Source organism: Polyodon spathula, chromosome 8, assembly GCF_017654505.1.
Source record: "Polyodon spathula isolate WHYD16114869_AA chromosome 8, ASM1765450v1, whole genome shotgun sequence".
In the NCBI taxonomy this organism is placed as follows: domain Eukaryota; kingdom Metazoa; phylum Chordata; class Actinopteri; order Acipenseriformes; family Polyodontidae; genus Polyodon; species Polyodon spathula.
The window spans coordinates 27,222,341-27,247,433 of record NC_054541.1 but is presented as its reverse complement, the minus strand read 5'-3'; the positions used below and the strand labels follow the sequence as shown (position 1 = coordinate 27,247,433).

Below are 25,093 nucleotides of genomic sequence, written 5' to 3'. Positions count from 1 at the left end.
ATAAAGATTGTTGTTGCTCATGGAGTAAATGGAAGTGCATGACCGGTGGCATTGTATTGTATTTTAAAATAGGTCTTTTTTAGTTACCTTCAGTTGGAGGCCCCAAAATAGTGTCCCAGGTCCAGGTGGTCCTGTGTGGATGTGAAGGTCTGTGTGCCTCCATTATTTTGGTTGACACAAAAGATAATCACAAATGCACTCAAGAATGATCTCCTGCAATAAGAGGATGGCTGTCACTCATGAGTGACTTGCTGATGGAAAATATATGAAAGAAGAGAAAGACCACCAACTGTAGGCTAAAGAGAGACCCAAGAAACCAGAGTAAAGAGCCTGTGCGATGGGACTGGACTGGGAAAGTACACTGAAAGAGTTTTTATAAGTACTGTGTAGATGTCACTGCTGACTAACCTGACCAATTCTTTTTTTAATGATGGGCAACCAATAATAGAGCCGGAACTAGACCATGTACTGAATGTAAATAATATACAATTCTTTAATGAGAGCTATTGAGACTGAGAGATATGGTTGACAGTAATATAGCATACAACTGAAGTCAACATGGACCTGCATTTGATAGTGTTTAAAACAGTGTCTCGTAATCCAGATAAATGGTTTCAAAAATGCTCTATAGCGTTCATTAGAAAAACCAATCACCAGAAATTGTACGTAAGGTCACATTAACCTATATTTTTATTATTGAACTTGTGCTTAATAATGGCCTTGCATGTTTCATCAAATATAGGCAAGCAAGCTCCAAACCACTCCACCCCCAGCAGAATAGTGTAATAGTGGGTATTCCAAAGAGCAAACTACTCACAAAAATGGCTACAAAAGATTTAGAAGTGAGTAGTTTTGAGATTTACGATTATACTGTATTTACAGTATAATCGTAAATCTCCAAAAACTACTCACTTCTAAATCTTTTGTAGTCATTTTTGTATTACTTTAGTATAAAAACATGTTAATTTGGATTCATATGTTTTTTTTTTCTGACTTTTTATGTGAACGAAAAGACACACATTTGCCTGTTTTCCCCATTGGAAATAGTGATATTTTGAAATATCACTGTCCTGGTCACAAAAGCAAAGTTTGTGGGGAATATTAGCCATTTTCTATACTTTTGAGGCATAAGCAATTAGGAAATAACACTTACTACCCAGGAACAAAATTGTGTTACATAGTGTAATCATGCAGAATGTATTTTAATTGCTGTAAAATCTTGCTTATTGCAGTCAAGATAAACTGTGATTTAATGGATATAAGTTATGGTTCTGAAGCAATACCCAGGGCAGATGTTGAATGTGTTAAGGCTGTTGGGAGACTTCCTGGACTACACAAGCTAGATATCGGGGCAACTAACAGAGCATTTTTAAAAAGCCAGATCCACAGACTAGGTGATACATTGAAAATAATGGATAAAGTACAGCAAGAAATAAGGTTAGTTGGATTGAGTCAGCAGGCACCACGTCCTCTGGAAAAACATCAGCTGAGGTGGCTATTTGCAATTTTTAAATTGCATGTTCGTGTTCTCAACAAGTTAGTGTTACAAAATGGTTATATTTCAGCTTTTGTAGGTTATCTGCTCTGGGAATGATTTTAAGTCCTCCTCAGTCTATTGGTTTGGAGAAACACAAAGGAAACTATAGATTTTTAGGATGGCAAGGATCAGGGACAGCAGATGTACAGGGGAGTTGACAATTTCCTGAATATCGGCAATTGCCATAAAAAGCCTGGGATTCAGTGTTTCTCACGTAATTCTGTAGGACAGCAGGTGTTAAAACACAGCTTGACACAAAGTACAATTAAAAAAAAATAATAATAAATAAATAAATCAATAACTTTATTTTTCGACTTTCACAACAGTATTGACTGTTTACTTTCTTTACAGCCTTGTCATGTGCTTTTTACATAAGATCTGTATCCACATCAGGCTTGCAGTCCTACGTATTTAATACTTATTGAAGTATTGTTGTCAGTAACATAAAAGAATGGTAGTCACGCTGTTGGATTAAGTATTGAGCAATCGAGCAGGTTTTCCAGCTAAATATTTTGTTTAAGTGAACCGTACCATGCAGATTCTTAAATGATATAACTTACTGAGCTGTAACTTTATCGCATTGCTGTCTTAAAGGGGCTCAATACAATCAATACATTTCAGTATAGTAGTCATTTCCCAAGATGGGAATTGCACTTATATGCTAATAAAAAATGATTCCTTGCCTCCAAAAGGTAATTTCCTCCGTGCCATACCCCTCGACTACTGCTTTTGCTAAGGAAACCTGTTTCAGACCTGGTTTGGATGCAGGCCATGCTATGCAGGTAAATGTTGGAATGCTATTGTTGAAACAGAGTGAAACATGGCATATGCCGTATACTTGTGAAAAATGCACTGGTAAGCATGGGGAGGGGGGCACTTGTATAAATCCTGTTTTTGGAAGACGTGCCTTGTGCCTGCAGTGACATGATGGCATGGGATGTAAACAAACAGGGGTTGTAGTTGTCTTTTGTAAAAACCGATTGCATTGCAAAACAAATGCAAGCATTATAGTTACAATCCTTAACAAGTTGTTTAGTGAAGAAGCAAGGACTGTGAATTGTTATTTATTAGCTGAATTGTAATGCACAGACCTCCCATGGCTTTTGGTTTCCTGTACATCTAATTCTGCAGCATTTTCCTGTCAATTATGTCAGTACTCTCTGCATTATTTCCTCATTCCTGTACAACAATTATAGTAGAGAATGCAAACACAGGTGGGTTTGGGACTACCTCAAGTCATCTTTGAACAATGTTAATAAGATGAAGTGCTTAGTCCCTGTTGAGAACACCTGCCTGAACTGCCATCTATCATGAGGGCACCATCCAGTTTATTTCATCAGCCAGCAACATTAGTGTTATTTCTAGTTATTAACACATTTTATTCAGGGATTTCACAAAGTCACCTGTATTGGAACTCTGGAAAGCTGCTTGCATTTTGTTCACCACATAATTATTTGTGATGGTTGATGTAAAAACAGTGGTAATTATTTTACCACTTTTTTTTATTTTATTTTTTAACATTAATGAAGAAACTACTCAAATATAACGGTATAGGATGTTTTAGATGCCCCTTTGTTATTATTAAGACAGAACACCATATTTTCAAATATCTTGGTGTTAAGAGTAAAAGCCCTTTTTTATTTTAAGATACATGTCTGTGAAGCCACCCAGTGGTTCATGTGAAGCAGCCTCTCGGGCATCTTGTTTCAGTTTTATAACTGGCAAAAGTGAATGTGATTTATTGATTTGATTATGTAGCACGAAAGCTGTGCTGCTAGAAAACTCTTGGTAGTTCTTGTTTGTTTGTTTGTTTGTTTTTTGTCTTAAATTGGGGGGCAGGGAGGGGGGCAGTGAGGTGTTATTAGAGGTGTTCTACCAGAAGTGAGCAGAATGAATCAAGCCTGTGATGATAATGTTAAAATGACTTTGTGTGCAAATAAAACATTCTACTGTATATAGAATGACAAACAGGAGGTTTAAATAAACTATATTTTCACTATATTAAAAAAGAGAGGGTCAATTGCAGCATACCAAATCTAGTCCACTTGATACATCCAATATTGTGAGTCTGATATTTGCTTGGCCTAACGCACCATTAATAAACATATTAAAATAACCACACAAATGTATATTGAAGAATATTGAAAGTACACAACTAAACCGCCTTTGTCAAACAGGCTATACATCATAAACGTGTGTGTAGAGCACAGTGGGATTGTCCTGCAGTAACATTGTTTTACAGCATATGCATTGTGTAGAACAGTTGATCCACTTATTATACATTTTAAATGACAGATTATGTTGGTTGAAGTCCTAAAAAATATATCATTTAATAAATTAACTTTATAAATTTGTTATTTTCACTACATCACACAGAAAATGATTCTTCAAATCCTGGTTTATATTTTCCTTATACTGGTCTATGGGTTGGTTCCCATGATGAAGTCTGACTTGGTCTGCTTGATCAGATCAACTAAACTAATTAGCTGGAGCTTCTGATTAGTACACTGCATTTGGGATACATTTTTTCAGTGCATTGGCATTTTCTAGTCCTGAACTTAGTCTGTTTGCAGTGGACTAAACCACTAGTGTGCTGCAATTTCATTCAGCTCTCTTTTTTTTATTTAATTTTTCAACATCTGTTTTGTGTACATTTTAATTTTCTAATATGGAAACCAACAACAGCCTAGACCAATTTCATTAATATCAAAATGTATTTAAACTTAAAAGAATACATAATATACAAGAAGCTTATAAATATTAAAATAGGGTTTACTCATGAGTGTAATGATGGAGAGAAATTGTAATTAAAATAATAATCTAAGAAACTAAAAACTTTAGTTTTTTTTAAAGTCTCTGTAGTTTTACACAGATGCTAGTGAATATCCTGTCACTGCCTGAACAGCAATTGTCTTTTCTTTACTTTATTCTATTCATTTTTAACTAAGATTAATTTAAAACACTGCTGCAAGTATAGCCTAAAGTGTAACCATTGATTCTTGAATAGATCAGTGTGATGCTCCATTGATAGAAACACTACATTCATTCCTGTGCTCTGTTCCGGCAGCGAGGCACATTCTGCCCTGTTTATAGTTCCCTCTAGATGAACCCGCCACACACTGACACAGACCCAGTTCAAAATGAAACAAATCCTTTTTTTTTTTTTTTTTTTTTTTTTAAACTGAGATGAACATTTACAATGTATGAATGGACCAAGCCAGTCTCTGTGCATGGCAGTCAGCCAGGAGAAGGTAAAGAGCATATTAGGGGAGTGAACATAACGTTCAGTACAGAAAGTAGAACTGGGCTGTGCCAGGGAAGGGGGCTGAAATGGGCTTTGGAATTTGGTGCTGTGCTGCTGAAGTTGCAGATAATTGTTTGGTGTTTTGGTCATGATATCCTCTACCAATATGCAGGATAAAAGGGCGCATGATAGGAACAGAGCAATAGTGCAGTCCATTGAAGATGCTATCAGCAGTTTCTTTCACTTTATGTAGTGGAAGAGGGCTGGGATTGACAATCTACTGACAATCCAGTTACCCTTACTCATACATGTTTGCTCGGACATTATTATTATTTTTTTTTTAAATTGTTGCCAATGTTTTTTTTTGTTTGTTTTACCGTGGTTTTCTCCCCAATTTGGAATTCCCAATTGTTGTTTGTGTGCCAGTTCACCTCTGCAACCCCCTGGCGACTCTGGAAACGGAGGCTGGAACACCAGTCCTCTGAAACATGCACCTGTCAATCCGTCATTTTTTGTACTGTGGATCCACAGCAAGGCACGAAGACCTATAGTGCCAGAGGACAACACAGATCTGATGGCTCCACTTCAGAACCACAGTCGCCATATCGGCCATAGTGGTCACTGGTGCGCAGTGAACAGCGGATTCCCATGCTGACCTAAGCTCTCCCTACCTGGGCGGTGCTTGGCCAATTGTGTGCCGCCCCCTAAGAACCCCCGGTTACAGTTGGCAGTGACAAAGCCTGTATTCGAACCTGAGATCTCCAGGCTGTAGGGTGCATCCTGCACTCCACGTGGAGTGCCTTTTACTGGATGCGCCACTCAGGAGCCCCAGACATTTCTGTAGTAATTTGGCCTTTGCCACGAGCTTGTGTCTCCTCCATGTTGCAGATGTTTTTCTAAATCCTTCCCTATTCATGGCTTAACAAAATCATTGAGTCTAAAGCCATAGAGCAGCTGTGTGTTGAGCCATCTGAATTCCTGACATTTGCAAAGTCATGCATAACAGTTGTTGTTGGAGGCATTTTACACTTCATACATGCATATTTGTTGGTTCTTCTGTTGACAAACTACCATCAAATCTAAGCTTTTGTTTTTTATGCAGAAAGGTGCTGATTTAAGGCTTTCACAAAGCCTCTGTATGATTTAATGAAACACAGCAGTCTTGCTATTCAGCAGTTCTGCAATTGACTTTCACATGACTGCATGCCTGGATACAGTATTCTAATCAGCAACGCCAAAAGCTGCAGTCCTAGATGACTGTGCCATTACACTGCATTCTTGCTATCTTTCACATTGCACAGGGAGACCCCTTAAAGGCAAGGGCGTTTACCACCATTCCATTTTCTGAAATGTTTTCTACTGTAAGGTGAATTACCAGGGAGGCCTCTAAGTGAGGCAATAATAAATTCATTTTAAAAGTTTTTGCAGCAACAGAGAGGAAACGCATTTAAACTTGTCCTGGCAAGATCATGTGGTTTGGCATAATACAGTAGGCTACAGAAACTAGCAAATAAGCACCAGTTTAACATTTGAACCAAACTGTTGTTTTTAATGTAATTTGACATAGCTAAACTTAAAACCCTATAGAACAGCAGAGGAACACTTGTAACAAGAGCTTACATGAAACAAGGGCAGTTTGTCAAAGTACAGTACACGAAACCCTAATACATTTGCATCATAACACACTAGTTTTTAAGAAAAAATAATATTGTAATTAAAGTAGGAAAATTTATTTTTGGGTTAAGTTGTGGTGGCTCTTCTACCTGTGGTACAATTAGACTGCATCTTGCAGAGCCCACATATTTCCTTTTACACTGGAGCTATGGCATGGGTTAGCAGTCAGATATTTTAGAACTGAACATCACCCTGTCATAATTATTGACAGCAGTGACTGATAAACTGTATACTGTATTCCCAATTTCATTGTTAAAATATCTACACGATACCAGGGATGAGCTCAATAGCTTCTTACAGACGCTATAGATAAACGGAAGCCTTTTACACTTAAATATGTAAGGAAACCACATCGTGAATTTTAACCATTTATTGTCAATAATGGAAAATGCAAGAGCTGTGGTAGTTATTGGTGTGGTGGTGTTTTTCATTGTTTTGGGTCTTTCACTTGACTGTTCCTGTCTTCAATCCTTGAGAAACTCTTTCAGTGTTAAAGCTTGACAGTGACATCATCATTATTTTGCAATGCAATAGTTCACCTATATGGTTCCCTCACAGTTAGACTATGTTGATGGTAAATAGGGTTGATGGTATAGGGCCTTTCACCAATTCACTGCTCTTGAATTTATTAATTTTATTTATTTGTTTATATATTTGTGTATGGTAAGTCAAATGTATTTTTTGCTGAAATGTTCTCTAAGCATTCCACTGTGTAGTTTTTATTGAATAATAACTACCTCCCTATTCACCCCTGACACAAGGCTGTTCTATAACAGCAGTCTAGCTTTAGTAACCCTGTCACGTTTTGGGCATCTCCTGCTACTCGTCTTGCTATCGGTACCACATCTCTGACTCTTATCTTGCCTATTCTGCTTTCATGTTCATTGACATTTTAATTTAAGACATAATATTGTTGGCTTTGTGCTGCATGGTATACAATATTAAATTGACATACAGACTCTAGGGTTGTATCCATAATAACAGTCTTTTATAAATAATAATGACTGTATTGTGCAGAAGTGTCCCGCCGTTAACGACAGGCCATTTTTCACGGCCATGCTCAGAATGACACACAGTAGATGAAGTAGGTGTGGGGCTCTGGAGCTTTACACTGTTAAGCAGTTTCTTAATTTAAATAGAAATGTCTTAAGTAACAAGACAGTACCTTGGCTAGACGGCCTCTTGTGGAAGTATTGGGCAGTGAGTTCTATTCGATGTGTTCATTGCTCATCAGATCTGGGATGAGCGCGAGTTGAGACTTGGTTAATTGCAATCTTTATTTTTATTTATTTTTTCTCCATAGTGTATTGATAATAATATAATACCAGAAGTATACATTTATTTTGCATTCCTCACCTGCTGGAAAACTCTGTACCCCAAATTCTTAGTACGTTAATGTATGTATTGTTTACCCTCTTTGAAGAATATGTTGTGGCGGTCCTCCCTGTTTCTAGTTCCTGTAGTTTCCAATTCTCCTGTTGCGCCACTGCCATTAACTTCTCCCATTCCATTGTAACCCCAGGACAATGTTGTCAGGACACTTCTAATCAGAAAGCAGCACAATATTTAGTCAGACATTGCACGTAGAAACATACAATATGTGCCAGGGTCATTGTGGAGACAAGTGGGCAGTTTGAGAAAGCTTGAGTTATTTTGTTCACATTTCCCTCTTAATATCCTTTTACATTCTAGGCCAAACACATTTCTAGCTGCCATTTACAGAGAGTAATAACAATTCCCATTTCCTTGGGCTGCTGATGCATCTAATGCATTGGTCTGTTAGGAGGCTATTTGAAGCTGTTCTAGCTGACCTGTGAAATTGTACACATGGTATGGGTTTGATGGTAATTGCAATATCTTCTGCACCCCTTGCAAGCTAAACAGGGTGTGGTATTAATAGTTTCAGATTTGTTATGAAATAGGTCAGACTTGCTTATGGAAAATTCTTAAGTGTTGCTGCTGGCTCAGATGCTTGCTATGTTGATTCCCAGGGGATGAAAAAGGACATTTAAGATGCATGTCGAGAGAAAAGACAAAACTAGAGAATAATGAGCATAGGATAATGAAGAATGTATTTTGTGTAGGAAACCAGGCTGCATTTTTACCACATTGAATTAACTTGTGCAAGTAAAAGTATATTCTGCTTCCAAGCACTATATTCACAAGACACACAAAATATGGGAATATACAAGTAAAACATCCCTTTCACTGAAACACAAATTTGTTTTTATTCCATTCCATCCTTTGGCCTGCGTGTGGGTACTAACTGCAGTGTTTTCCTGCAGGTTTTGCTGGTTAGCAGTAGTCGGCACCCAGACCAGTGGATTGTGCCAGGTGGGGGCATGGAGCCCGAGGAGGAGCCTGGTGGTGCTGCAGTCAGGGAAGTTTATGAAGAGGTAAGAAGCCCCTTATCGATCTACAGTACAATCTACAATTGGCTGATGAGAGAACCTTTTTTAAGGGCATTTCTGGTTTGGTGTCCTTTTAATCTTGTTCACTGGTCCAGTTTTGTTTATTCCTGAGTAAAGATGACAGAGACGCAAATTCGCTGACTGTCTGTTGCAGCGATTTACCTCTTATTGATGAAACTGTGCCATGTGCCAACTATTTTATTGCCTGATCCTTACATTCACAAACAGTAAAAAAACAAAACAAAAAACAATGTAAGGCAGCAGTGTCTTTTTTTTTTTTTTTTTTTTGTTGCTAAATTATATACAATTTTGCTAATTCTATGGGGCAAAACTTCTGGCCATCACTGTACAGTATAAACTCAAATCCTGAATTCCTTTCAGATTGGAATCCATACTTCCAGAACTATCAGCCATGACTTTCTACTGATCTATATCTATGTACAAAGAACCCCAAATTGTAATGCATTGAAATACATACAAAGTTTTAAAAAAAAGAACATTTTGGATTCCTTGCTGAAATTGCAAACATACCAACTGTTTTTGTTTTTTGTTTGTCATAAGCAATGCTAATATTTAAAAGTTTGGTGTTCCTGCGAGTGTAACAATTATGCCCGTACGTGTACAGTAGTCTGGCTTTTTAAAAATCGAATTCACAGAAAACCTAACGTTTTGCTATGGGAGATGAAGGGATTTTTGACAAGATGTGAATTAAAGAATCCGCTGACCGTTCTGAAACACGGCCTGCTGTACTAGCAGGGTCAAAGAGTCCTAGAGATTTAAATTACACCGGACTGGATTGGATGTGTCTACACTGACTAAAAAAATAGAAGAACCCTTACACCCTGTCAGTCTCTCCTTGTCACCCACTGAAATTACGGTACAACCCGCACCTGTTCGGTAGTTCAGGAATGTGGCTCCAAAGGCATGGGCTTTCCTTGGACTGTCCTATGTGAAGCATGCAGGATGATGAAATCGGAAATCTAATCTCTCGTGGCTATAGAGGCTGTCTTACATGTGTATGTGTATGTGTTTGTCTGTTATGCAGTAAGATACGGGAGGAATACTGTGTGGAGAATTTGAAATGGTTGTAATTTACTTCAAGTACTAGTAGGTGTACAACAATATTAAAAGGCATTAAGTTAATGTTAGCAACTGCCTTTATTTAGGTTTCATTCCCACACTGTGTTTACTTGGCAGAATTTGCCTGTAGTGGGATAATTTCTTAAAATACAAACATTTAATATGCTGTGCTTCAGTAAACCGGTTAGGTCTTGAGATGAGGGAAGTTACCTGCCTGCAGTATCTGTAGACTTGTTTAGTAGCATCCCTTAAGCTGTAATTAGGGTCTAATTTTTATTTTTCAACTTGATTAGTTGGGTAGCGCATCATTTTTTAAATTGTAATAGAAATGTGCTGAAATATTAGTCTTTGAGGGGAAAAAAATAACTTTTTAGTTTTATTCTGAAGACTCTGTAGAAGCAGTATATGGACTTTCTGTAGCTGCACACTGTAATGCCCTCAACATTCATCTGGAATCCCAAAATTGCACTGGACTTGGGTAATAATACTCCATCCTTCAAATCTACTGCACAGTCTGACAATAAGAGCACAGCACTGCATGAGTCTGCCTGTTGAAGATCTCGTAAGCCTTGAACTCCATAGAACAAATTGTGTTTCTGCTGGCAACAAAAACTTCAAGTGCAGTATGCAGTGCATCTTGGTATGACACGCCAGTAATGACCAGACAACCCCTTTGACATTGTCTTTTACTGTCAATATGTTTGGAAGAGGGGAGCACGACCTATGCATTTCAAATATTAGAATACAAACATCTTTCATCCTTCCTTTCATACAGCTGGTGCTCTCTCCAGACAGCCTTTGTGAGGACAGGGTGCAAAGAATATCTACACACAGCCAGTTTACTACAGTCATTTGTTCATCCATTAATATAAAGGCAAATCATGTGATCCCTTGAAAAAAAAGGTGGTTTCCAGAGGATAAGCCTGATATATAAAAACTAATTGAACTGTCTGTCAGCCTTGTCTATGACAGACAGTGAGACAGCATTCCTCCAGGAGACGGCTAATGCATTCCTGGAGAATTTGTCTGACAGCTGCTGGCGGAAGTGCTAATTGTTCAAAGAGGCTCTCCTCTACCTGCAAAGATACAGGGTGCAGAATATGTGTCGGGGGTAATGTTTCACTTGATGATTTCTAGGTTAAGTGTTCTGCTTCTTTCTTTCTTTCGTGTCTGGAGCCACAGAGACTGGATATGGTACAGTATATGATTAGCATTTATGTTTGTTGCTGTTAAGCACACACGCTTTCCTGCAGTACTTCAATTCGTCCATATATACTAATTTCTTAGTTAGCGGAATTGGGAATTTGAATTAATCTGTAATACCATAGTGTGTATTTTGGCCATGTGTAAATGTACAGTGATTACTTTATACAGATGCATACATGTAAACATAGCAGAGTGCAGAGTTGGACATATGTGTATTACAAGGTTGATGACATACTGTACTAACCCATAAAGGTTATACAGGCGCTTGAACCCGAAGATTGTGTTGCATTTTTGCAATGAAGTGTACAGGCCTATTGCTGTTTTTATAACATATTTGGCAAGTCAGATTTGTCTGTAAATATTTAATTGATAACAACATGGTGCAAATTAAACAGCACTATTAAAAAACAGGGTGGTAGCCTAAGCATACCTAACTTATGGTGCTATTGGGCTATTTACAATTTTTCTTGCATTTGTACTGATGATTGGAAAACTACTTGATTTGTTTGGTATAAATACCTGAACCTGTTATCTCAATCTTTTGTAATTCAAAGACAGTTACTATACTGTACATTCATGGTTCCACTTTAAAATAATGATTATTTAAATATTTGGTATTTGCCCACAAAATATGGTTACATAAATATGATGTATATAGGCACTTTTGACTACAACAGCAGTGTAATTCAAGCGTTGACATTTAACAAGCATCACTCCCAGCCATATAACTAGTCTAAACCAATTATTTAGCACTTATTCACAGTTTGATCATCTTAACTGGTGATAAATGTCCCATTTTAAATAGCCCCACCCTGATATTCTATACCAGTAGCCCTCCCAATTTTATAGCCTATATTAATTGTACTGTACCCATTATCTGCTGTAAATGTATGCCAGGATTATAATTTACTACCCAATCTAGATATATATTTTATCATAATGTGTTATAGTTTTGTCATAATGTGTCAGTCATGTGTCATAATGTGTCATAGTCCCATCAGTAAGATTTGTCTCCCCAAGTAACAATAATAATACTTTGTTCCTACAGTGGAGCAAATATAAAACTTTTGTAAGAAATATTTTTTGATTTGAGTGTTTGAGGTACTGTGAGGCAAGGGAAGGTGAAAGGAAAGGTGTGCATTCACAACTGTAATAATTGCACCTGAGGTAAGTCTGCTGCTTACCAGGGTCATTTGTGAAAAGAATAAAGTAGTAGTAATTTGTTCAAAACAAATTTTGTTTAGAATGTAAGAATGTACACATTCTATGAACCTATTTGATATGTTTGAATCAGAAAACCCATCACAGCTTTCAGTAAAGAAAATGCCCATTGACATAACAGAACAGTAAGTGCAAATGCTTGTGAATTCAAGCTCAGTGCTGCATGTGTACTGTTTGTCTGTGAAAATAAATATTGAATGTGAAAACAATAAACCTTTACTGATGGTTTAAACTTTTAAGCAAGTGATAAACAAATGACAACTCACAAGCCATAAAGCAGCGCAGAGTTTGCACTGCACTGTGATGCATCACTAGGCCCAACCCTTTCTTTTTAATATGAGAATTGGGAAGGAATCCACTGACCACACTATAGTTTTAAAAAGTGCTTGTACAGATTCATTAGTAAATCTTAAAGTTAAATAAAGCTAGATTGGAGGAATATACTAACAAAAACATACTGGCATACAAGCCATGTTTAATTTTGTTTTACCCTGTTAACAGAAAAGCCTGAGATTTCTTGCTACTAATTTTATTTGATTAAAAACTGGGCTGCTGGAGATTTTTATCACTCCATAAAGCTTTGAGCAGTTGGCTTCAGGCTCTCTAAGAGTTATTTTGAAGATGTGGTCTAGTAAAGTACTGTTCAGTAGTACTATGTATTGACTGTTCATTGTTGTGGGGCAAGCAGGCTTGTAACCATTTTGAAGGGAAAACTTTTTTTTTTCTATGGTATTAATGTATTTTAAATTAGCAGGGTAGGGATTTTATCTCCACCGTAAATATAATACTTTTGAAATACAAACACTGCATCTAGGCCAAAGGTAAAATATTTTGAAGCAATAAATAACTCAACGTTGCTATCATTGGTAGGTGGACATAGACTAGACACGCTGTAGAGAATTATAGGTGTTCATAGGACAGAGTATACAACATACCCCACTCTCTTCCAGTATCAGCATCTCTACCACACCTGTGTAGCAGTCTGCTTTGTGGCTTCCACATCTGCCAAATTGCTCATCAATATATTACTCTGTGTCTGGAGTATCCTTCCAGTAGCTATTTTGGGACAAATTTATAAAAAGAATGTTCTGGAATATTTACAACCATATTGACATTCAGCAACATACTGGGCCACAGCTTCATGTTGCATTTAATGAGAAAACCCCAGATTCGTTACTGCAAAGAAAGGTATTGGTGCACAATGTAGATCAGCTTCATTGAAAACTGTTGACTGGATTTTTATAAACTTTGAATGGGAGGGATTCAGAAATGTGATCTTCACATTGATACAACTGTTTAGCTGGTAACTACAGCAGTGCATCCTCTCCACTGAGCTGAGTTTTTTTGTTTAATGCTGTATCCTGTTACTGGTAAAGGAAGCCAGCCATGCAAGGGTTGCAAATCTTTATCCATATCAAAGCCGCTGGGGACCGAGACGAGGCTAGGAGGCTAAACGCGGAGTTTCAAAGGGCAGCAAGGAAGGACAAAGAAGCATACTGGGATCAGCGATGCAAGCAAATGGAGGAGGACTGTCAAAGGTCACACCAGAAATCTCTTTGCGCAGGTCAAGAAAATTATAACTCCTTTCACTGCCCGCAAAGGAGCAATCAAAGACCAGAACGGGAAGGTCCTGACTGGCCAGCAATGCATCAGAAGCAGATGGCGAGAATACATGGAAGAGTTGTATGCAAGCACTCGCGACCCTGAGCCACCCCACGACGACCCAGTGGAAATGGAGCCAGCTATCCTGGACGAGGAATTTGTATGGGCACTGAAGCAGTTACCAAACAACAAGGCACCTGGTACTGACTGCATCCCAGCAGAAATGTTGAGGCCTGTTCCACCAGTGGCTATCAAAGCGATTTGCCAGAAGATCTGGGAAACCAGTAGGTGGCCAAAGGATTGGAAGAGATCAGTATTCATCCCACTGCCTAAGAAAGGCGACGCAAGGGACTGTTGCAACTACCGTACAATAGCCCTGATTCCTCATGCGAGCAAAGTCCTTCTGAAGATCATACAGCAGCATCTGTGCCCAATCATTGAAGCAGAACTACCTGACTCGCAAGCTGGGTTCAAACGAGGTCATGATACCCGTGACCATATCACAAATCTGCGGTGGATTATGGAGAAATGTCATGAACATCAGAAAAACATCTACATTTGCTTAATCTACTACATCAACATGATAAGTTATGGAAGGCCCTGCAAGTACTGGGTGTGCCAGCACACTTGATCCAGCTGATAAGATCCTTTTATAAAGACCAAGAAGCAACTGTTCGAACAAACATGGAGACACAGAGTGGTTCAAAATCGAGAAAGGTGTGCGACAAGGCTGTATTCCATCCCCTTTTCTTTTCAGTCTTTACGCAGAAATGATCATGAGGAGATTAGAGGAATGAGGAAAAGAATCTGAAATCGATGTGAAGATTGGAGGCAGAAATATTAACAATCTCCGCTATGCTGATGATACAACATTACTGGCGGAAACGGAAGATGGCCTGAAATACCTCATTAAGAATAAAAAAGGAAAGCGAAAAAATGGGTCTTCACCTCAACATCAAAAAGACGAAGATCATGATAACAGCTGGAAATGGAGCAGTCAAAATAACCATCAATAGTGAAGAGATTGAATGCGTCAAGGATTTCTTCTTCCTGGGATCCATGATCGACCGAACTGGAGACTCCAGCCCTGAAATCAGGCGACGAATTGCGTTAGGCCATAGTACGATGCTGAGCATGCAACAAATCTGGAAGAGCAAAGACATCAGCCTCACAACCAAATGCAAAATGGTCCATGCTATTGTGTTCCCCATATCAATGTATCGGTGTGAAAGCTGGACCCTGAAAAAAGCTGACCGAAAGAGGATTGATGCTCTCGAGCTATGGTGCTGGAGAAGACTGTTACGGATACCATACACAGCAAGGGTCACCAATAAAGAGGTTCTGGAGCACATCAAGCCAGAAATTTTGCTTGAGGGACTTATTTTGGTCACGTGATGCGATTAGATTCATTGGAGAAAGCAATGATGCTTGGAATGGTCAGTGGAACAAGAAGACGAGGCTGCCAAAGAACGCGATGGCTCGACGCCATCAAAACGGACACTGGCTTAGGCATAAAACAGCTGAAAGGGAAAGTCCAAGACTGGAAAGCATGGCGAGAGATGGTCTATAGAATTGCCAAGAGTCGGATCCGACTGACCGGATAACATCATCATCATCATCATCATCATCCATATCATATCTTGTAATGAGCTCCACTAGTAGGTTAGCTCCACCATTACGACTGCTCTGGCTGTCTCAAAAACTTGCTCTGTTAAAATACTGTTACATACTTGAGCTGGCTCTTCCCTTTTCATAACTGAATTACATATCTCAAATAATTTAAAGCTACTGTTGCATTATGGAAGGGTTTTGCACCCTTTAAACATTTTAGTTATCAGTACCTCTGTTGAAGGTATGCTATATTGTACAATAATATTAATAATATATAAAAGTTTCGACTGCATCTGATGTGACTTGCATGTATTATGCTAGTCTCTCATGGTTAAACTGTATATGTTTGGGTTGTAAAGTTGGCCTTTTTTCGCTGGTCAGAACTACATTAAGTCTTTTAATCAATTTTAATTCATAATTCACCTGAATTCACCAGTCCTCAAAGGAACTTTGTGCTTGTGGCTGTTTAAGGTGGGGGCTATGTATCATGTAGTTGTATTGGGAAAACAATCAGGCTGGTAAGAGCAGGTGACACCAGCATGTCTTCTGTTTGTTCTTTGCTGTTGTTATGCTTCATTAATCAGATTTTGTTTATACAGGGGTAGTATTCCAGCTTTAACTTCAGCCAATAGAAATAATTTAAGTTTGAAATGTCTTCAGTTCTATAATAAAGGATAAAAGCTTCACTTAAGTCAAAACCAACTTGCTTCAGGACTTGCACTCTTTAAACATGCATGCTTTGTTTCTTTTTATTAAATAACATTTTGAGCTAATGCATTATAGTAAGTATTTATCACAAGGTTGGTCATAAGCTCTTGTAAAATGAAAAGTTGTGTGATGGCACTACCTTTTTGAAGGTGTGTTATATAAAGGTATGCCACAATATCTGGTTCAGCATGGCAATTGCCTTATTTACACTGCTTAGTACAGCTGCTGCAGGACTGAGGAAGGGGTGGCAACACAGGTTCTTAAATAATATCTGTGTAAAATGCACAAGCATAAATTTTTGCGAAAGTACTTGCTAGCTATCCTTGTGTGTTACATCTATATTGTAACATGGTATAAATAATCAAAAACTGAGACACAGCATCTATTCATGTGATCCCTAATTCAAATTCCTCTATCTGATAAAAAATGTTGAAAGTCTGATAAAGATTTTTCCTACCACCCGCTCATGTATTTGTGTAGTTCCATAAGCTTCTGTACAGCTCATTTCACATAATCAAATGTAATATATAAAACATGAAATGCGTGGATCAGTTTCTTATAAGGATAACATTTGTTAAATGTGTTTAATTAGCTGCAAAGTGAATGTGGTATCAACTCTTGCAACTTTGTATGCTACCCAATGCAGATAAGTGTCTTTGTCACCATAGAGGCTAGCAAAGTTCTTCACACTATTACACCTCCCAAGCACTGACTGTGATTGCTGTATGAAATATATTTATGTATTTATTTATTTTACCTCGATTCATTTGATTCTGGCCAGGACTGAGTCCTAGGGATGCCAACAAACCTTCCTCTGGTCAGAGTGAGCGAGCAACTGAACTGGAATTTGAACTCTGACTCTATTGGTCTCAGTCATTTGCCTTGAAAACTACTTTTCTAATAGCTTGTTGTGGATCAAAGAGCTTGGAGCATGCTATTGAATGGAAAGGTGTTTGTTTTTTCTTTTTTTTTTTATTAAAATTCATAATAAGTGCTCTGTTTCTTATCCTCTCAGAATGCACTGATGGACCTCAAAAGATGCCACCGTAGTTCTGATGGGATTTTAATGTTAAAGTACAAGTACAAATGCAAATAAATAGCTGTGGTGACTCAATTCAAACTGACTTTTTTTTTTGCAGGCTGGCGTAAAAGGCAAGTTAGGAAGGCTGCTGGGAGTTTTTGAAGTGAGTATCTTGTCTAACATTTCAAACCTGTCACATGGCTCTACTGTACATGCAACTGTACAAGAATCTATCTAAAGTAAAGCCTTTGAGTGCAAGTCCTTAAATTTTTTTTTATCATACTTTTTAAGCAGAACCAAGACAGGAAGCATAGAACATACGTATACATTCTCACAGTAACAGAGACCCTAGAAGACTGGGAGGATTCTGTTAATATAGGTAAGTCCAATCATTTTCTACATTACCGCCTCTGGGTTGGTATACAGTAGGTACAGGTCTTTTCAAGACTTAAAGCCTCTCAAACCAGTTAGTGTGTCTGGGACTAAGAACCAGGGGCACACTTTTGGGTTCTCTTTTACTCCTGCAGTCAAAATGCCTTCTTTGTCTGGCATGAGCGCACTGGTCCTGTGACTGTAGTGCAAGCACCAGAGTCAGGATATTAATTTGTAACCCTTCAAATGAACAGATTTAATGTTCTGGTGTGTCAAGCCGCCAGGCTACACTCCCAAAGATATACAACTTCAATCGATGCCCCATTGTGACTGACTCATTCCTGCTTGAATCAAAACTAGACACTGATTCAAAAGATTTTGGAAACGGCATGGCAAATATACCACCTTCCACTCCTTTCAAAAGGGCTTGGCTCCTTTCTTGGTAACACAATGAGATTTTAGATTTAACATTAAAGAGTTATTGTTTGGTATTTAAAAATGCAAGATTTCATTTGATCTAATTGAAAACTCTAGATTTATTACAGCTTGAAAGGCACCTTTATACTGTCCCAGTAGCTTGAAATATATTGTCTCTCTCAATTCTAAGAGGACTGATTAAATCTTTCAAATGTGTACAATAGAGACGACTGGCATCTGCCCAAGAAAGTGCCACCCCCCACAACACACATAGATACACACACAAACACACAAAGACACAGGGTCCCATGTCTCCTGCTACCAGCTGGATGAAAAGCGGCCCTCAAAGATGCTTATTTGGCAACCTTTGTGGGTCACGCAGTGATTAAAACCCGTGCTGTTGCCAGTCCTTAGGCATTAAACAATTTCAGCCGTACTTCGTGTAAAAATATGAAAATGTATATAGTGCAACAGGAATCTCGCCTAGCATTATTTACATAGATATTTTTATTTATTTATGTGTTTATTAATAAATAGTGGAATTATTATTTGACACTTCAGAGTGGTCTATCACATAGAAAAATATTTTTAGTAAATATATTTGTTGCCATAATGACTATTGCCCTCTAAAAGCACCCTCTTCAGCTAAGCAAACTCCAAACATCCAAGGGACAGCTAGTTAGAGTGGAGCTGCTGAAGCAGGTTCAAACAGGAGTGCCTCAGCTTACATTCTACAAAACAAGTCTTACGCATTTCTCAGCAACATCGCCTTTTGAAAAAATAGATACTAGATGTGAACTTAAAACAGTTACTAGAGTTTGATAAACATTTCTGGAAAACATTCAACATGGTTTATTCAGTTGATCTATACATAGGCAGCTCTAAAGGAGCTATTTGAATAATTTAATTAGGATCCTCTATTTTTACAGATGGATCTATCCAAAAAAACTTAATACGTGAGGTTGTACTGTAAATAACCAAAGTGTTCCTAGAATGCAAATAGTGCACCCTAATTGTAGTATAAAAAAAATGTATTGGAGGGTGAGTTAATTCTGTGGTTTGGTTTAGGGTGTGGAGAGTTGACCATGCCAGATTAAACCATGCACACATCATGCCCCTGGACTAAACCCTTGATTACTTGTAATGACCGCTAACATAAACTACTGTCGTATTATTGGGTTTATATTTGAGAAGCAGATAAACTATTTGATCTTTTTGCTTTTTTTCAATTAAAGATGCACAGATTCAGATGTATTGAACTTTAACGACTGCTGTGTTGGTGCCATTGGTGACCTGTGTTTTTACAAAAGAAATGAAACAAAAGTAATGATCAGGTTTCAATAGACAATGGCTCTAAAACAAATATTAAACCACTCCTTGGTAACATTTGTTGATTGTACAAAGAGCCTGATAGGCTGCTTCTACTCATTATAGTTTCTAAGGAAGTGATCTTTATATAGCATCAGTGTGCGTACACATTGAGCTGGAATTCCATAACTGAGAAGAGCGTCTCAATGTTCAGAGTCCGATAGCAGTAAACCAGGTGGTGTCATTTGAAACAGGGAATGTTGTATATAAAAATTAAAAAAACACTTCTTTTGGAACATTTCTAAAAGTGTGTATCTAACAGGGAACCATGTATTTTTTTTATTTTAATTTTAATTTTATTTTTTTTATAAACAATTAGTATTTCTTAACTTCCAAAGTGTGCACAAAACAGATCAGCAGTAATGCTGGCTTCAGAAATCTAGAATCTCAATCACTAACTTCACAAAATGATCTTCCAAGTTCAGTTTCAATCTCTACTTCATGAGATCTAATATAATATATGTGATATTCTGTTGGTATGTAGAACTTTTCTGATACTCCTCCAGAAAATATTTTGGAGGCTGCTCTTTGACCAGTATCTACAGTAATTGTTATTTCTGTTGCCACGTGACTCACTAAGCATTTGAAACTCCTCTCCAGTGTTCGCACTGTTCGCACTCACCATTAAAATAGACGTTTGTTCTTTACACTATATGTACAGAAAACACAAGAAAAGGACCTTGTCCTAGATTTTCCACTCAATAGTAGACCCCAAAGTCAGCTGAATCTAGGTTTATAACTGACAAACTAATTTTGACTGGCTAATCTGACTAGCTGAAAAAATACAACTTCAACTTGGCAGAGGATTTTCCACTGACTTTTTCAGCTTAGATGTGAAAGTGAAACATAAACAGTGCAACACATAGGAACATGTTATGAATTATTTTATTATCCTTATTTTTAATTGTGTCTGCATACTTACAATTAAGGTGCAAATCATTGATCAAAGGTTTTGGCTAGCCTGATCTCACACTGTGACATCTGTTGCATTACACACAAATTATTATATTGCACACAAAAACATTTATTATATTTGTTTTCATCAGTATGCTGAAAGAGAATCTCCTATACATTTAAAGTGCACACCAAAACAACCTGAATTGGATACACTTTGAAAAAAATCACACAGGGTCTGTCTTCCAAAGTGGAAACTTAAATGTGATGTATTATCTGAAATGGTTGTTAAATATTTTAAAATCTATCTGGAAATTGCAAGCACCAGCATGTCAGCTGATATTGTTTGTTATCTATACGTCTTCAGCCTTGTAACAGGATTGTGTCAATCATGGCCCAAGCTGTTACCGGCAGGAATGAGACTGAGGTAAGGAATTAACCAAATTCTTTCCAACCTGTTTAAAAACAAGTGTGCTGTAATTCAAACCTGTCACTATTTGTAGATGCTACCAAATGAGGCCTGGTAATTCTGTACAGTGTGTCAACATTCCCCTGGCACCTGACTAACTGCAGCCCTTTTGCAATATCAGAATGTGGCTAAGTCCCTTAACTTGGGACATTTGTGACCACAGATGTGCCACCATTGAGTCCTTCAGTAAGGATGTGGCAGGCCTAGCAACTGAGTTACACTCTCTTTTTTAATAGAGCTGTCTTGACACATTTATAAATATCACTGGCTTTAATATCCTCTGTAAATGGGGACTGTTTCTGGCGAGAGTTTGTCAGTCCTTTAAATAACCTGGTTTAAGTAGTATTGCAGCTGGAAAGTGATGTTGAATATTATAGAAAAGCATTGCTTTATTTTTTAGGATTTTTCACTCAGGTCTCTGACTAGTTAACTCTTGCATTGCTGTACAGTTTCCCTGAAAAACCATGTTTCCCATAGATATTTGAAGTGGTGGTGTTTTTTCTAATGTGTCCTATACTGACAAAAGGCATAAGTTAATAAAATGGCTGTAGACAGTCTAGAAAACGAAAACCTGTCTGTCTGCATTAAGATTTATATTTTAATCTAACCCGTTGTGGCCCTCGACTATAACGGCTTGTTGAGGGATATGTAACTATGCAGAGCTTGTTACTAATGATCTGACTTTTGCTTCTAGGGAGAAAGAGAGAATGGTTTAAAATAGAAGATGCCATTAAAGTTCTACAGTGTCACAAACCGGTCCATGCAGAATACTTGGAAAAACTGAAATTGGGCTGCTCTCCCACCAACGGCAACTCTGTGGTTCCCACCCTTCCTGACGACAACTCCACTCTGTACATGACCTCATCACAGACTCCTGGAAAGCCTTCCACTGTGAGATAAAAGGACAGTCACAGCCTATCCCACACTGGAGGGGGGACACTGCACTCACAGGAGAGTAGGGACATCTGACCCAGGATTCTCATGTAAAATGTATCCATAAACAAATACATTTGCATGAAATCTTGCAGTGTAAACACTAGTGTTTTTTTTTTTTTTTTTTTTTTTTTTTTTTTTTTTTTTTTTAATATAATTTTTGAAATAGTATTTCAACAAACCAAAGCCATACCTGAAATTGTGTTAACAATGTTTTGTTAAGGATGCCTTAATTGGCCTTTTTTTAACTGATTATTTTTTTCTTTTTTTAAACAGTCCTATACAGTACATGAAATGGTCTTTGATTCAAAACTTGTTTTAATTATACTTGAAATTAACAAATGCTGTATTTGTGAACTTGGAGATTTGCAGACACTGCTGTGGTCTGCTGAAATAAGAGACACTGGCTTTTTGGTAAGAAAACGAAACAGGTCCCTAAAAAAAAGTTTCAGAGATGTTGCTAAATTCAACAGATTTATCGTCCTATTGACAAATATGTATATATTGTTACATTGTGTCTGCTAAAGAAGTTATCCCTGTCGGACTAGCATTGGAAACTTTAACCTTATTTAATGCTGGATGATGCATGGAACCAGTAATATATGGGTGTATTCTAATAATCTAAACAGTGGCAGATCTTGATACCTTTACCCTAAAATGTACAAACTTTTTCGAGGACCTCCTTTCACTGTATTTTTTGTTTGTAGTAATTTTAATAAAGCATCAGCTTGATAAACTCTTCTGTATTTAGATCTGCTGCTGTTTACATCAATAAAATAGACCCTAACCTCATTCACCAATTGGTCAAGTCTGAGCATCCCAAAGCTACCTCAATATTTTAACAAATTACAGATGTCCATTTAAATGTCTGACCCAAATAATAATAACAAAACAGCACAGCTGTGAGGAACCCATAACAACACATTAGACAGACTGTAAAAGTACCAGAACAAACAAACAAACACAAACAAATACAAATATAGTTAATATATTACACTGTATTAGGTCTTGGACCTTCAGTTTCATTGACTCCCTGATTTCGTTTTCTCATGTTAGAGCCACTGGAACAAAGTATATTACAGCCAAATATTTCCTAAATTAAATTAAACAAATCCTGCCAAATCGCATTTACAATATTACACAAATAAGGTTTGTAAATATTTCCAGAAAATAGGACTGGAATGGTCTTGTGTGGTTTGTATCTTAATACATAAAAGGAAGTTAGTAATTTTTAGGGTTTTTTTTCTATGCTTTATTTTCTATTAATGTATACTTAACATTTTACAAAAAGTGCTGCTGTAAATAAAACAAACAAACTTGTCTTTTGAGTAATTACTTTCACCGAAACCCTAAATGTGCCACATTGAGCTCCATGGACAATGCTTCAGAAATATTGTGCTATTTACCTTCTAGAAATTTACTTTACAGTTCTATTTTTTGTTTTTGTTTTAAATACTCTTTCTCAGAAGCCCATTCTGTACATCAGGCCATGGCCAATGTTATTACATTTGTAAAAAAAGTTAGTTTTTTTTTTTTTTTTGGTGGGGAGTGGGTTGTTGCTGCTGGAAGATAGGAATGGGATACATGTACAAGTGTTTTCTGTTAACAAACAAGGCCAAATGTATGTTTTTGGATATATTTTATTCTTTTTTGGGATGTGCAGTAGTGCTCCAGCAGTACAACATCAAGTACACTTGTGGACTTTATTAACCACTGACTTAAACGACGTCATAGACCACGACCACCACTAATCTCTGAATAATCTCTGTGAAACCACCGAAATAACACCTACATTACCAATTGATCCAGATTGTTGAACAATTTATTTTTTCTTTTATGTATATCATAAATGTTTTATACCGTCCTTGAATTAAAGGACTGTGGAATTGTGTGATATTACAACAGTAAACTATCTCTGGTCTACATCAAATACCAAATTGAAGTCCATTTAAGAGTGAGTTGTTTAATGCATGACCTGTTTTTGTTATAAGAGAATATATATATATATAAATTAATTAGTGCCTCGCAAAAGTATTCAGACCCCTGTACAATTCTCTCATATTACTGAATTACAAATGGTACATTGAAATTTCGTTCTGTTTGATATTTTATTTTTAAACACTTAAACTCAATCAATTATTGTAAGGTGACATTGGTTTTATGTTGGGAAATATTTTTAAGAAAAATAAAAAACTGGTATCTTGCTTGCATAAGTATTCAACCCCCACACATTAATATTTGGTAGAGCCACCTTTCACTGCATTAACAGCTTTAAGTCTTTTGGGGTAAGTATGTACCAGCTTTGCACACAATGTCGGAATGATTTTGGCCCATTCTTCATGGCAGATTTGCTCCAGGTTGTTCAGGTTGGTTGGATGACGCTTCTGGACCGCAATTTTCAAATAGTGCTACAGATTCAATGGGATTGAGATCAAGACTTTGATTGGGCCACTGTAGGACATTTGCCTTTTTGTTCTTGAGCCACTCCAATGTTGCTTTGGCCTTGTGCTTGGGATCATTGTCCTGCTGAAAGGTGAATTTCCTCCCAAGCTTCAGTTTTTTAGCGGACTGAAGCAGATTCTCTTGCAGTATTTTCCTGTATTTTGCTCCATTCATTCTTCCTTCAATTGTAACAAGATGCCCAGTCCCTGCTGATGAAAAGCATCCCCACAGCATGATGCTGCCACCACCATACTTCACTGTAGGGATGGTGTGTCTTGAGGCATGGTCAGTGTTAGGTTTGCGCCACACATAGCGCTTTGAGTTTTGGCCAAAAAGCTCTATCTTGGTCTCATCTGACCACAAAACCTTTTCCCACATCACAGCTGGGTCACTCTCATGCTTTCTGGCAAACTCCAGACGCGCTTTCAGATGGTACTTTTTGAGTAACGGCTTCTTTCTTGCCACCCTCCCATACAGGCCAGTGTTATGCAGAGCTCTTGATATGGTTGACTGGTGCACCATTACTCCACTCCCAGCCACTGAACTTTGTAGCTCCTTCAGAGTGATTGTTGGCCTCTCTGTGGCTTCTCTCACAAGGCTCCTTGTTTGAGCGCTGAGTTTTGAAGGACGGCCTTTTCTTGGTAGTGCCTGGGCGGTGTGATGTAGCTTCCACTTCCTGATTATTGATCCAACTGTGCTCACTGGGATGTCCAAACACTTGGATATTATTTTGTACCCTTTCCCTAATCTATCCATTTGTATTACTTTATCTCTAACTTTGTAGAATGCTCTTTGGTCTTAATTTTCCTTCAGATTAACAGCCTTACTAATGATCCTTCCACAGTGGGGGTTTTATCCAGAAAAATGTGACATCAACATTAAT

At 37.6% G+C, this 25,093-nt stretch overlaps 1 protein-coding gene across 3 annotated transcripts in view; it reads left to right on the top strand.

Moving 5' to 3' along the window:
* The window catches only part of LOC121319702 (diphosphoinositol polyphosphate phosphohydrolase NUDT4B-like), a 38,549-nt gene extending 14,726 nt beyond the window's left edge, over positions 1-23,823 (top strand). For 2 of the 3 annotated variants that reach the window (XM_041257392.1, XM_041257394.1), the window contains exons 2-5: positions 8,741-8,851; positions 17,434-17,478; positions 17,607-17,694; positions 21,530-23,823. In XM_041257392.1, coding sequence (XP_041113326.1) covers positions 8,741-8,851; positions 17,434-17,478; positions 17,607-17,694; positions 21,530-21,735 — 450 coding nt within the window. In that variant the 3' untranslated portion in view covers positions 21,736-23,823. The remainder of the gene's footprint in view (positions 1-8,740; positions 8,852-17,433; positions 17,479-17,606; positions 17,695-21,529) is intronic. The other variant, XM_041257393.1, reaches the window with a different exon arrangement.
* Positions 23,824-25,093: the final 1,270 nt, after the last annotated feature.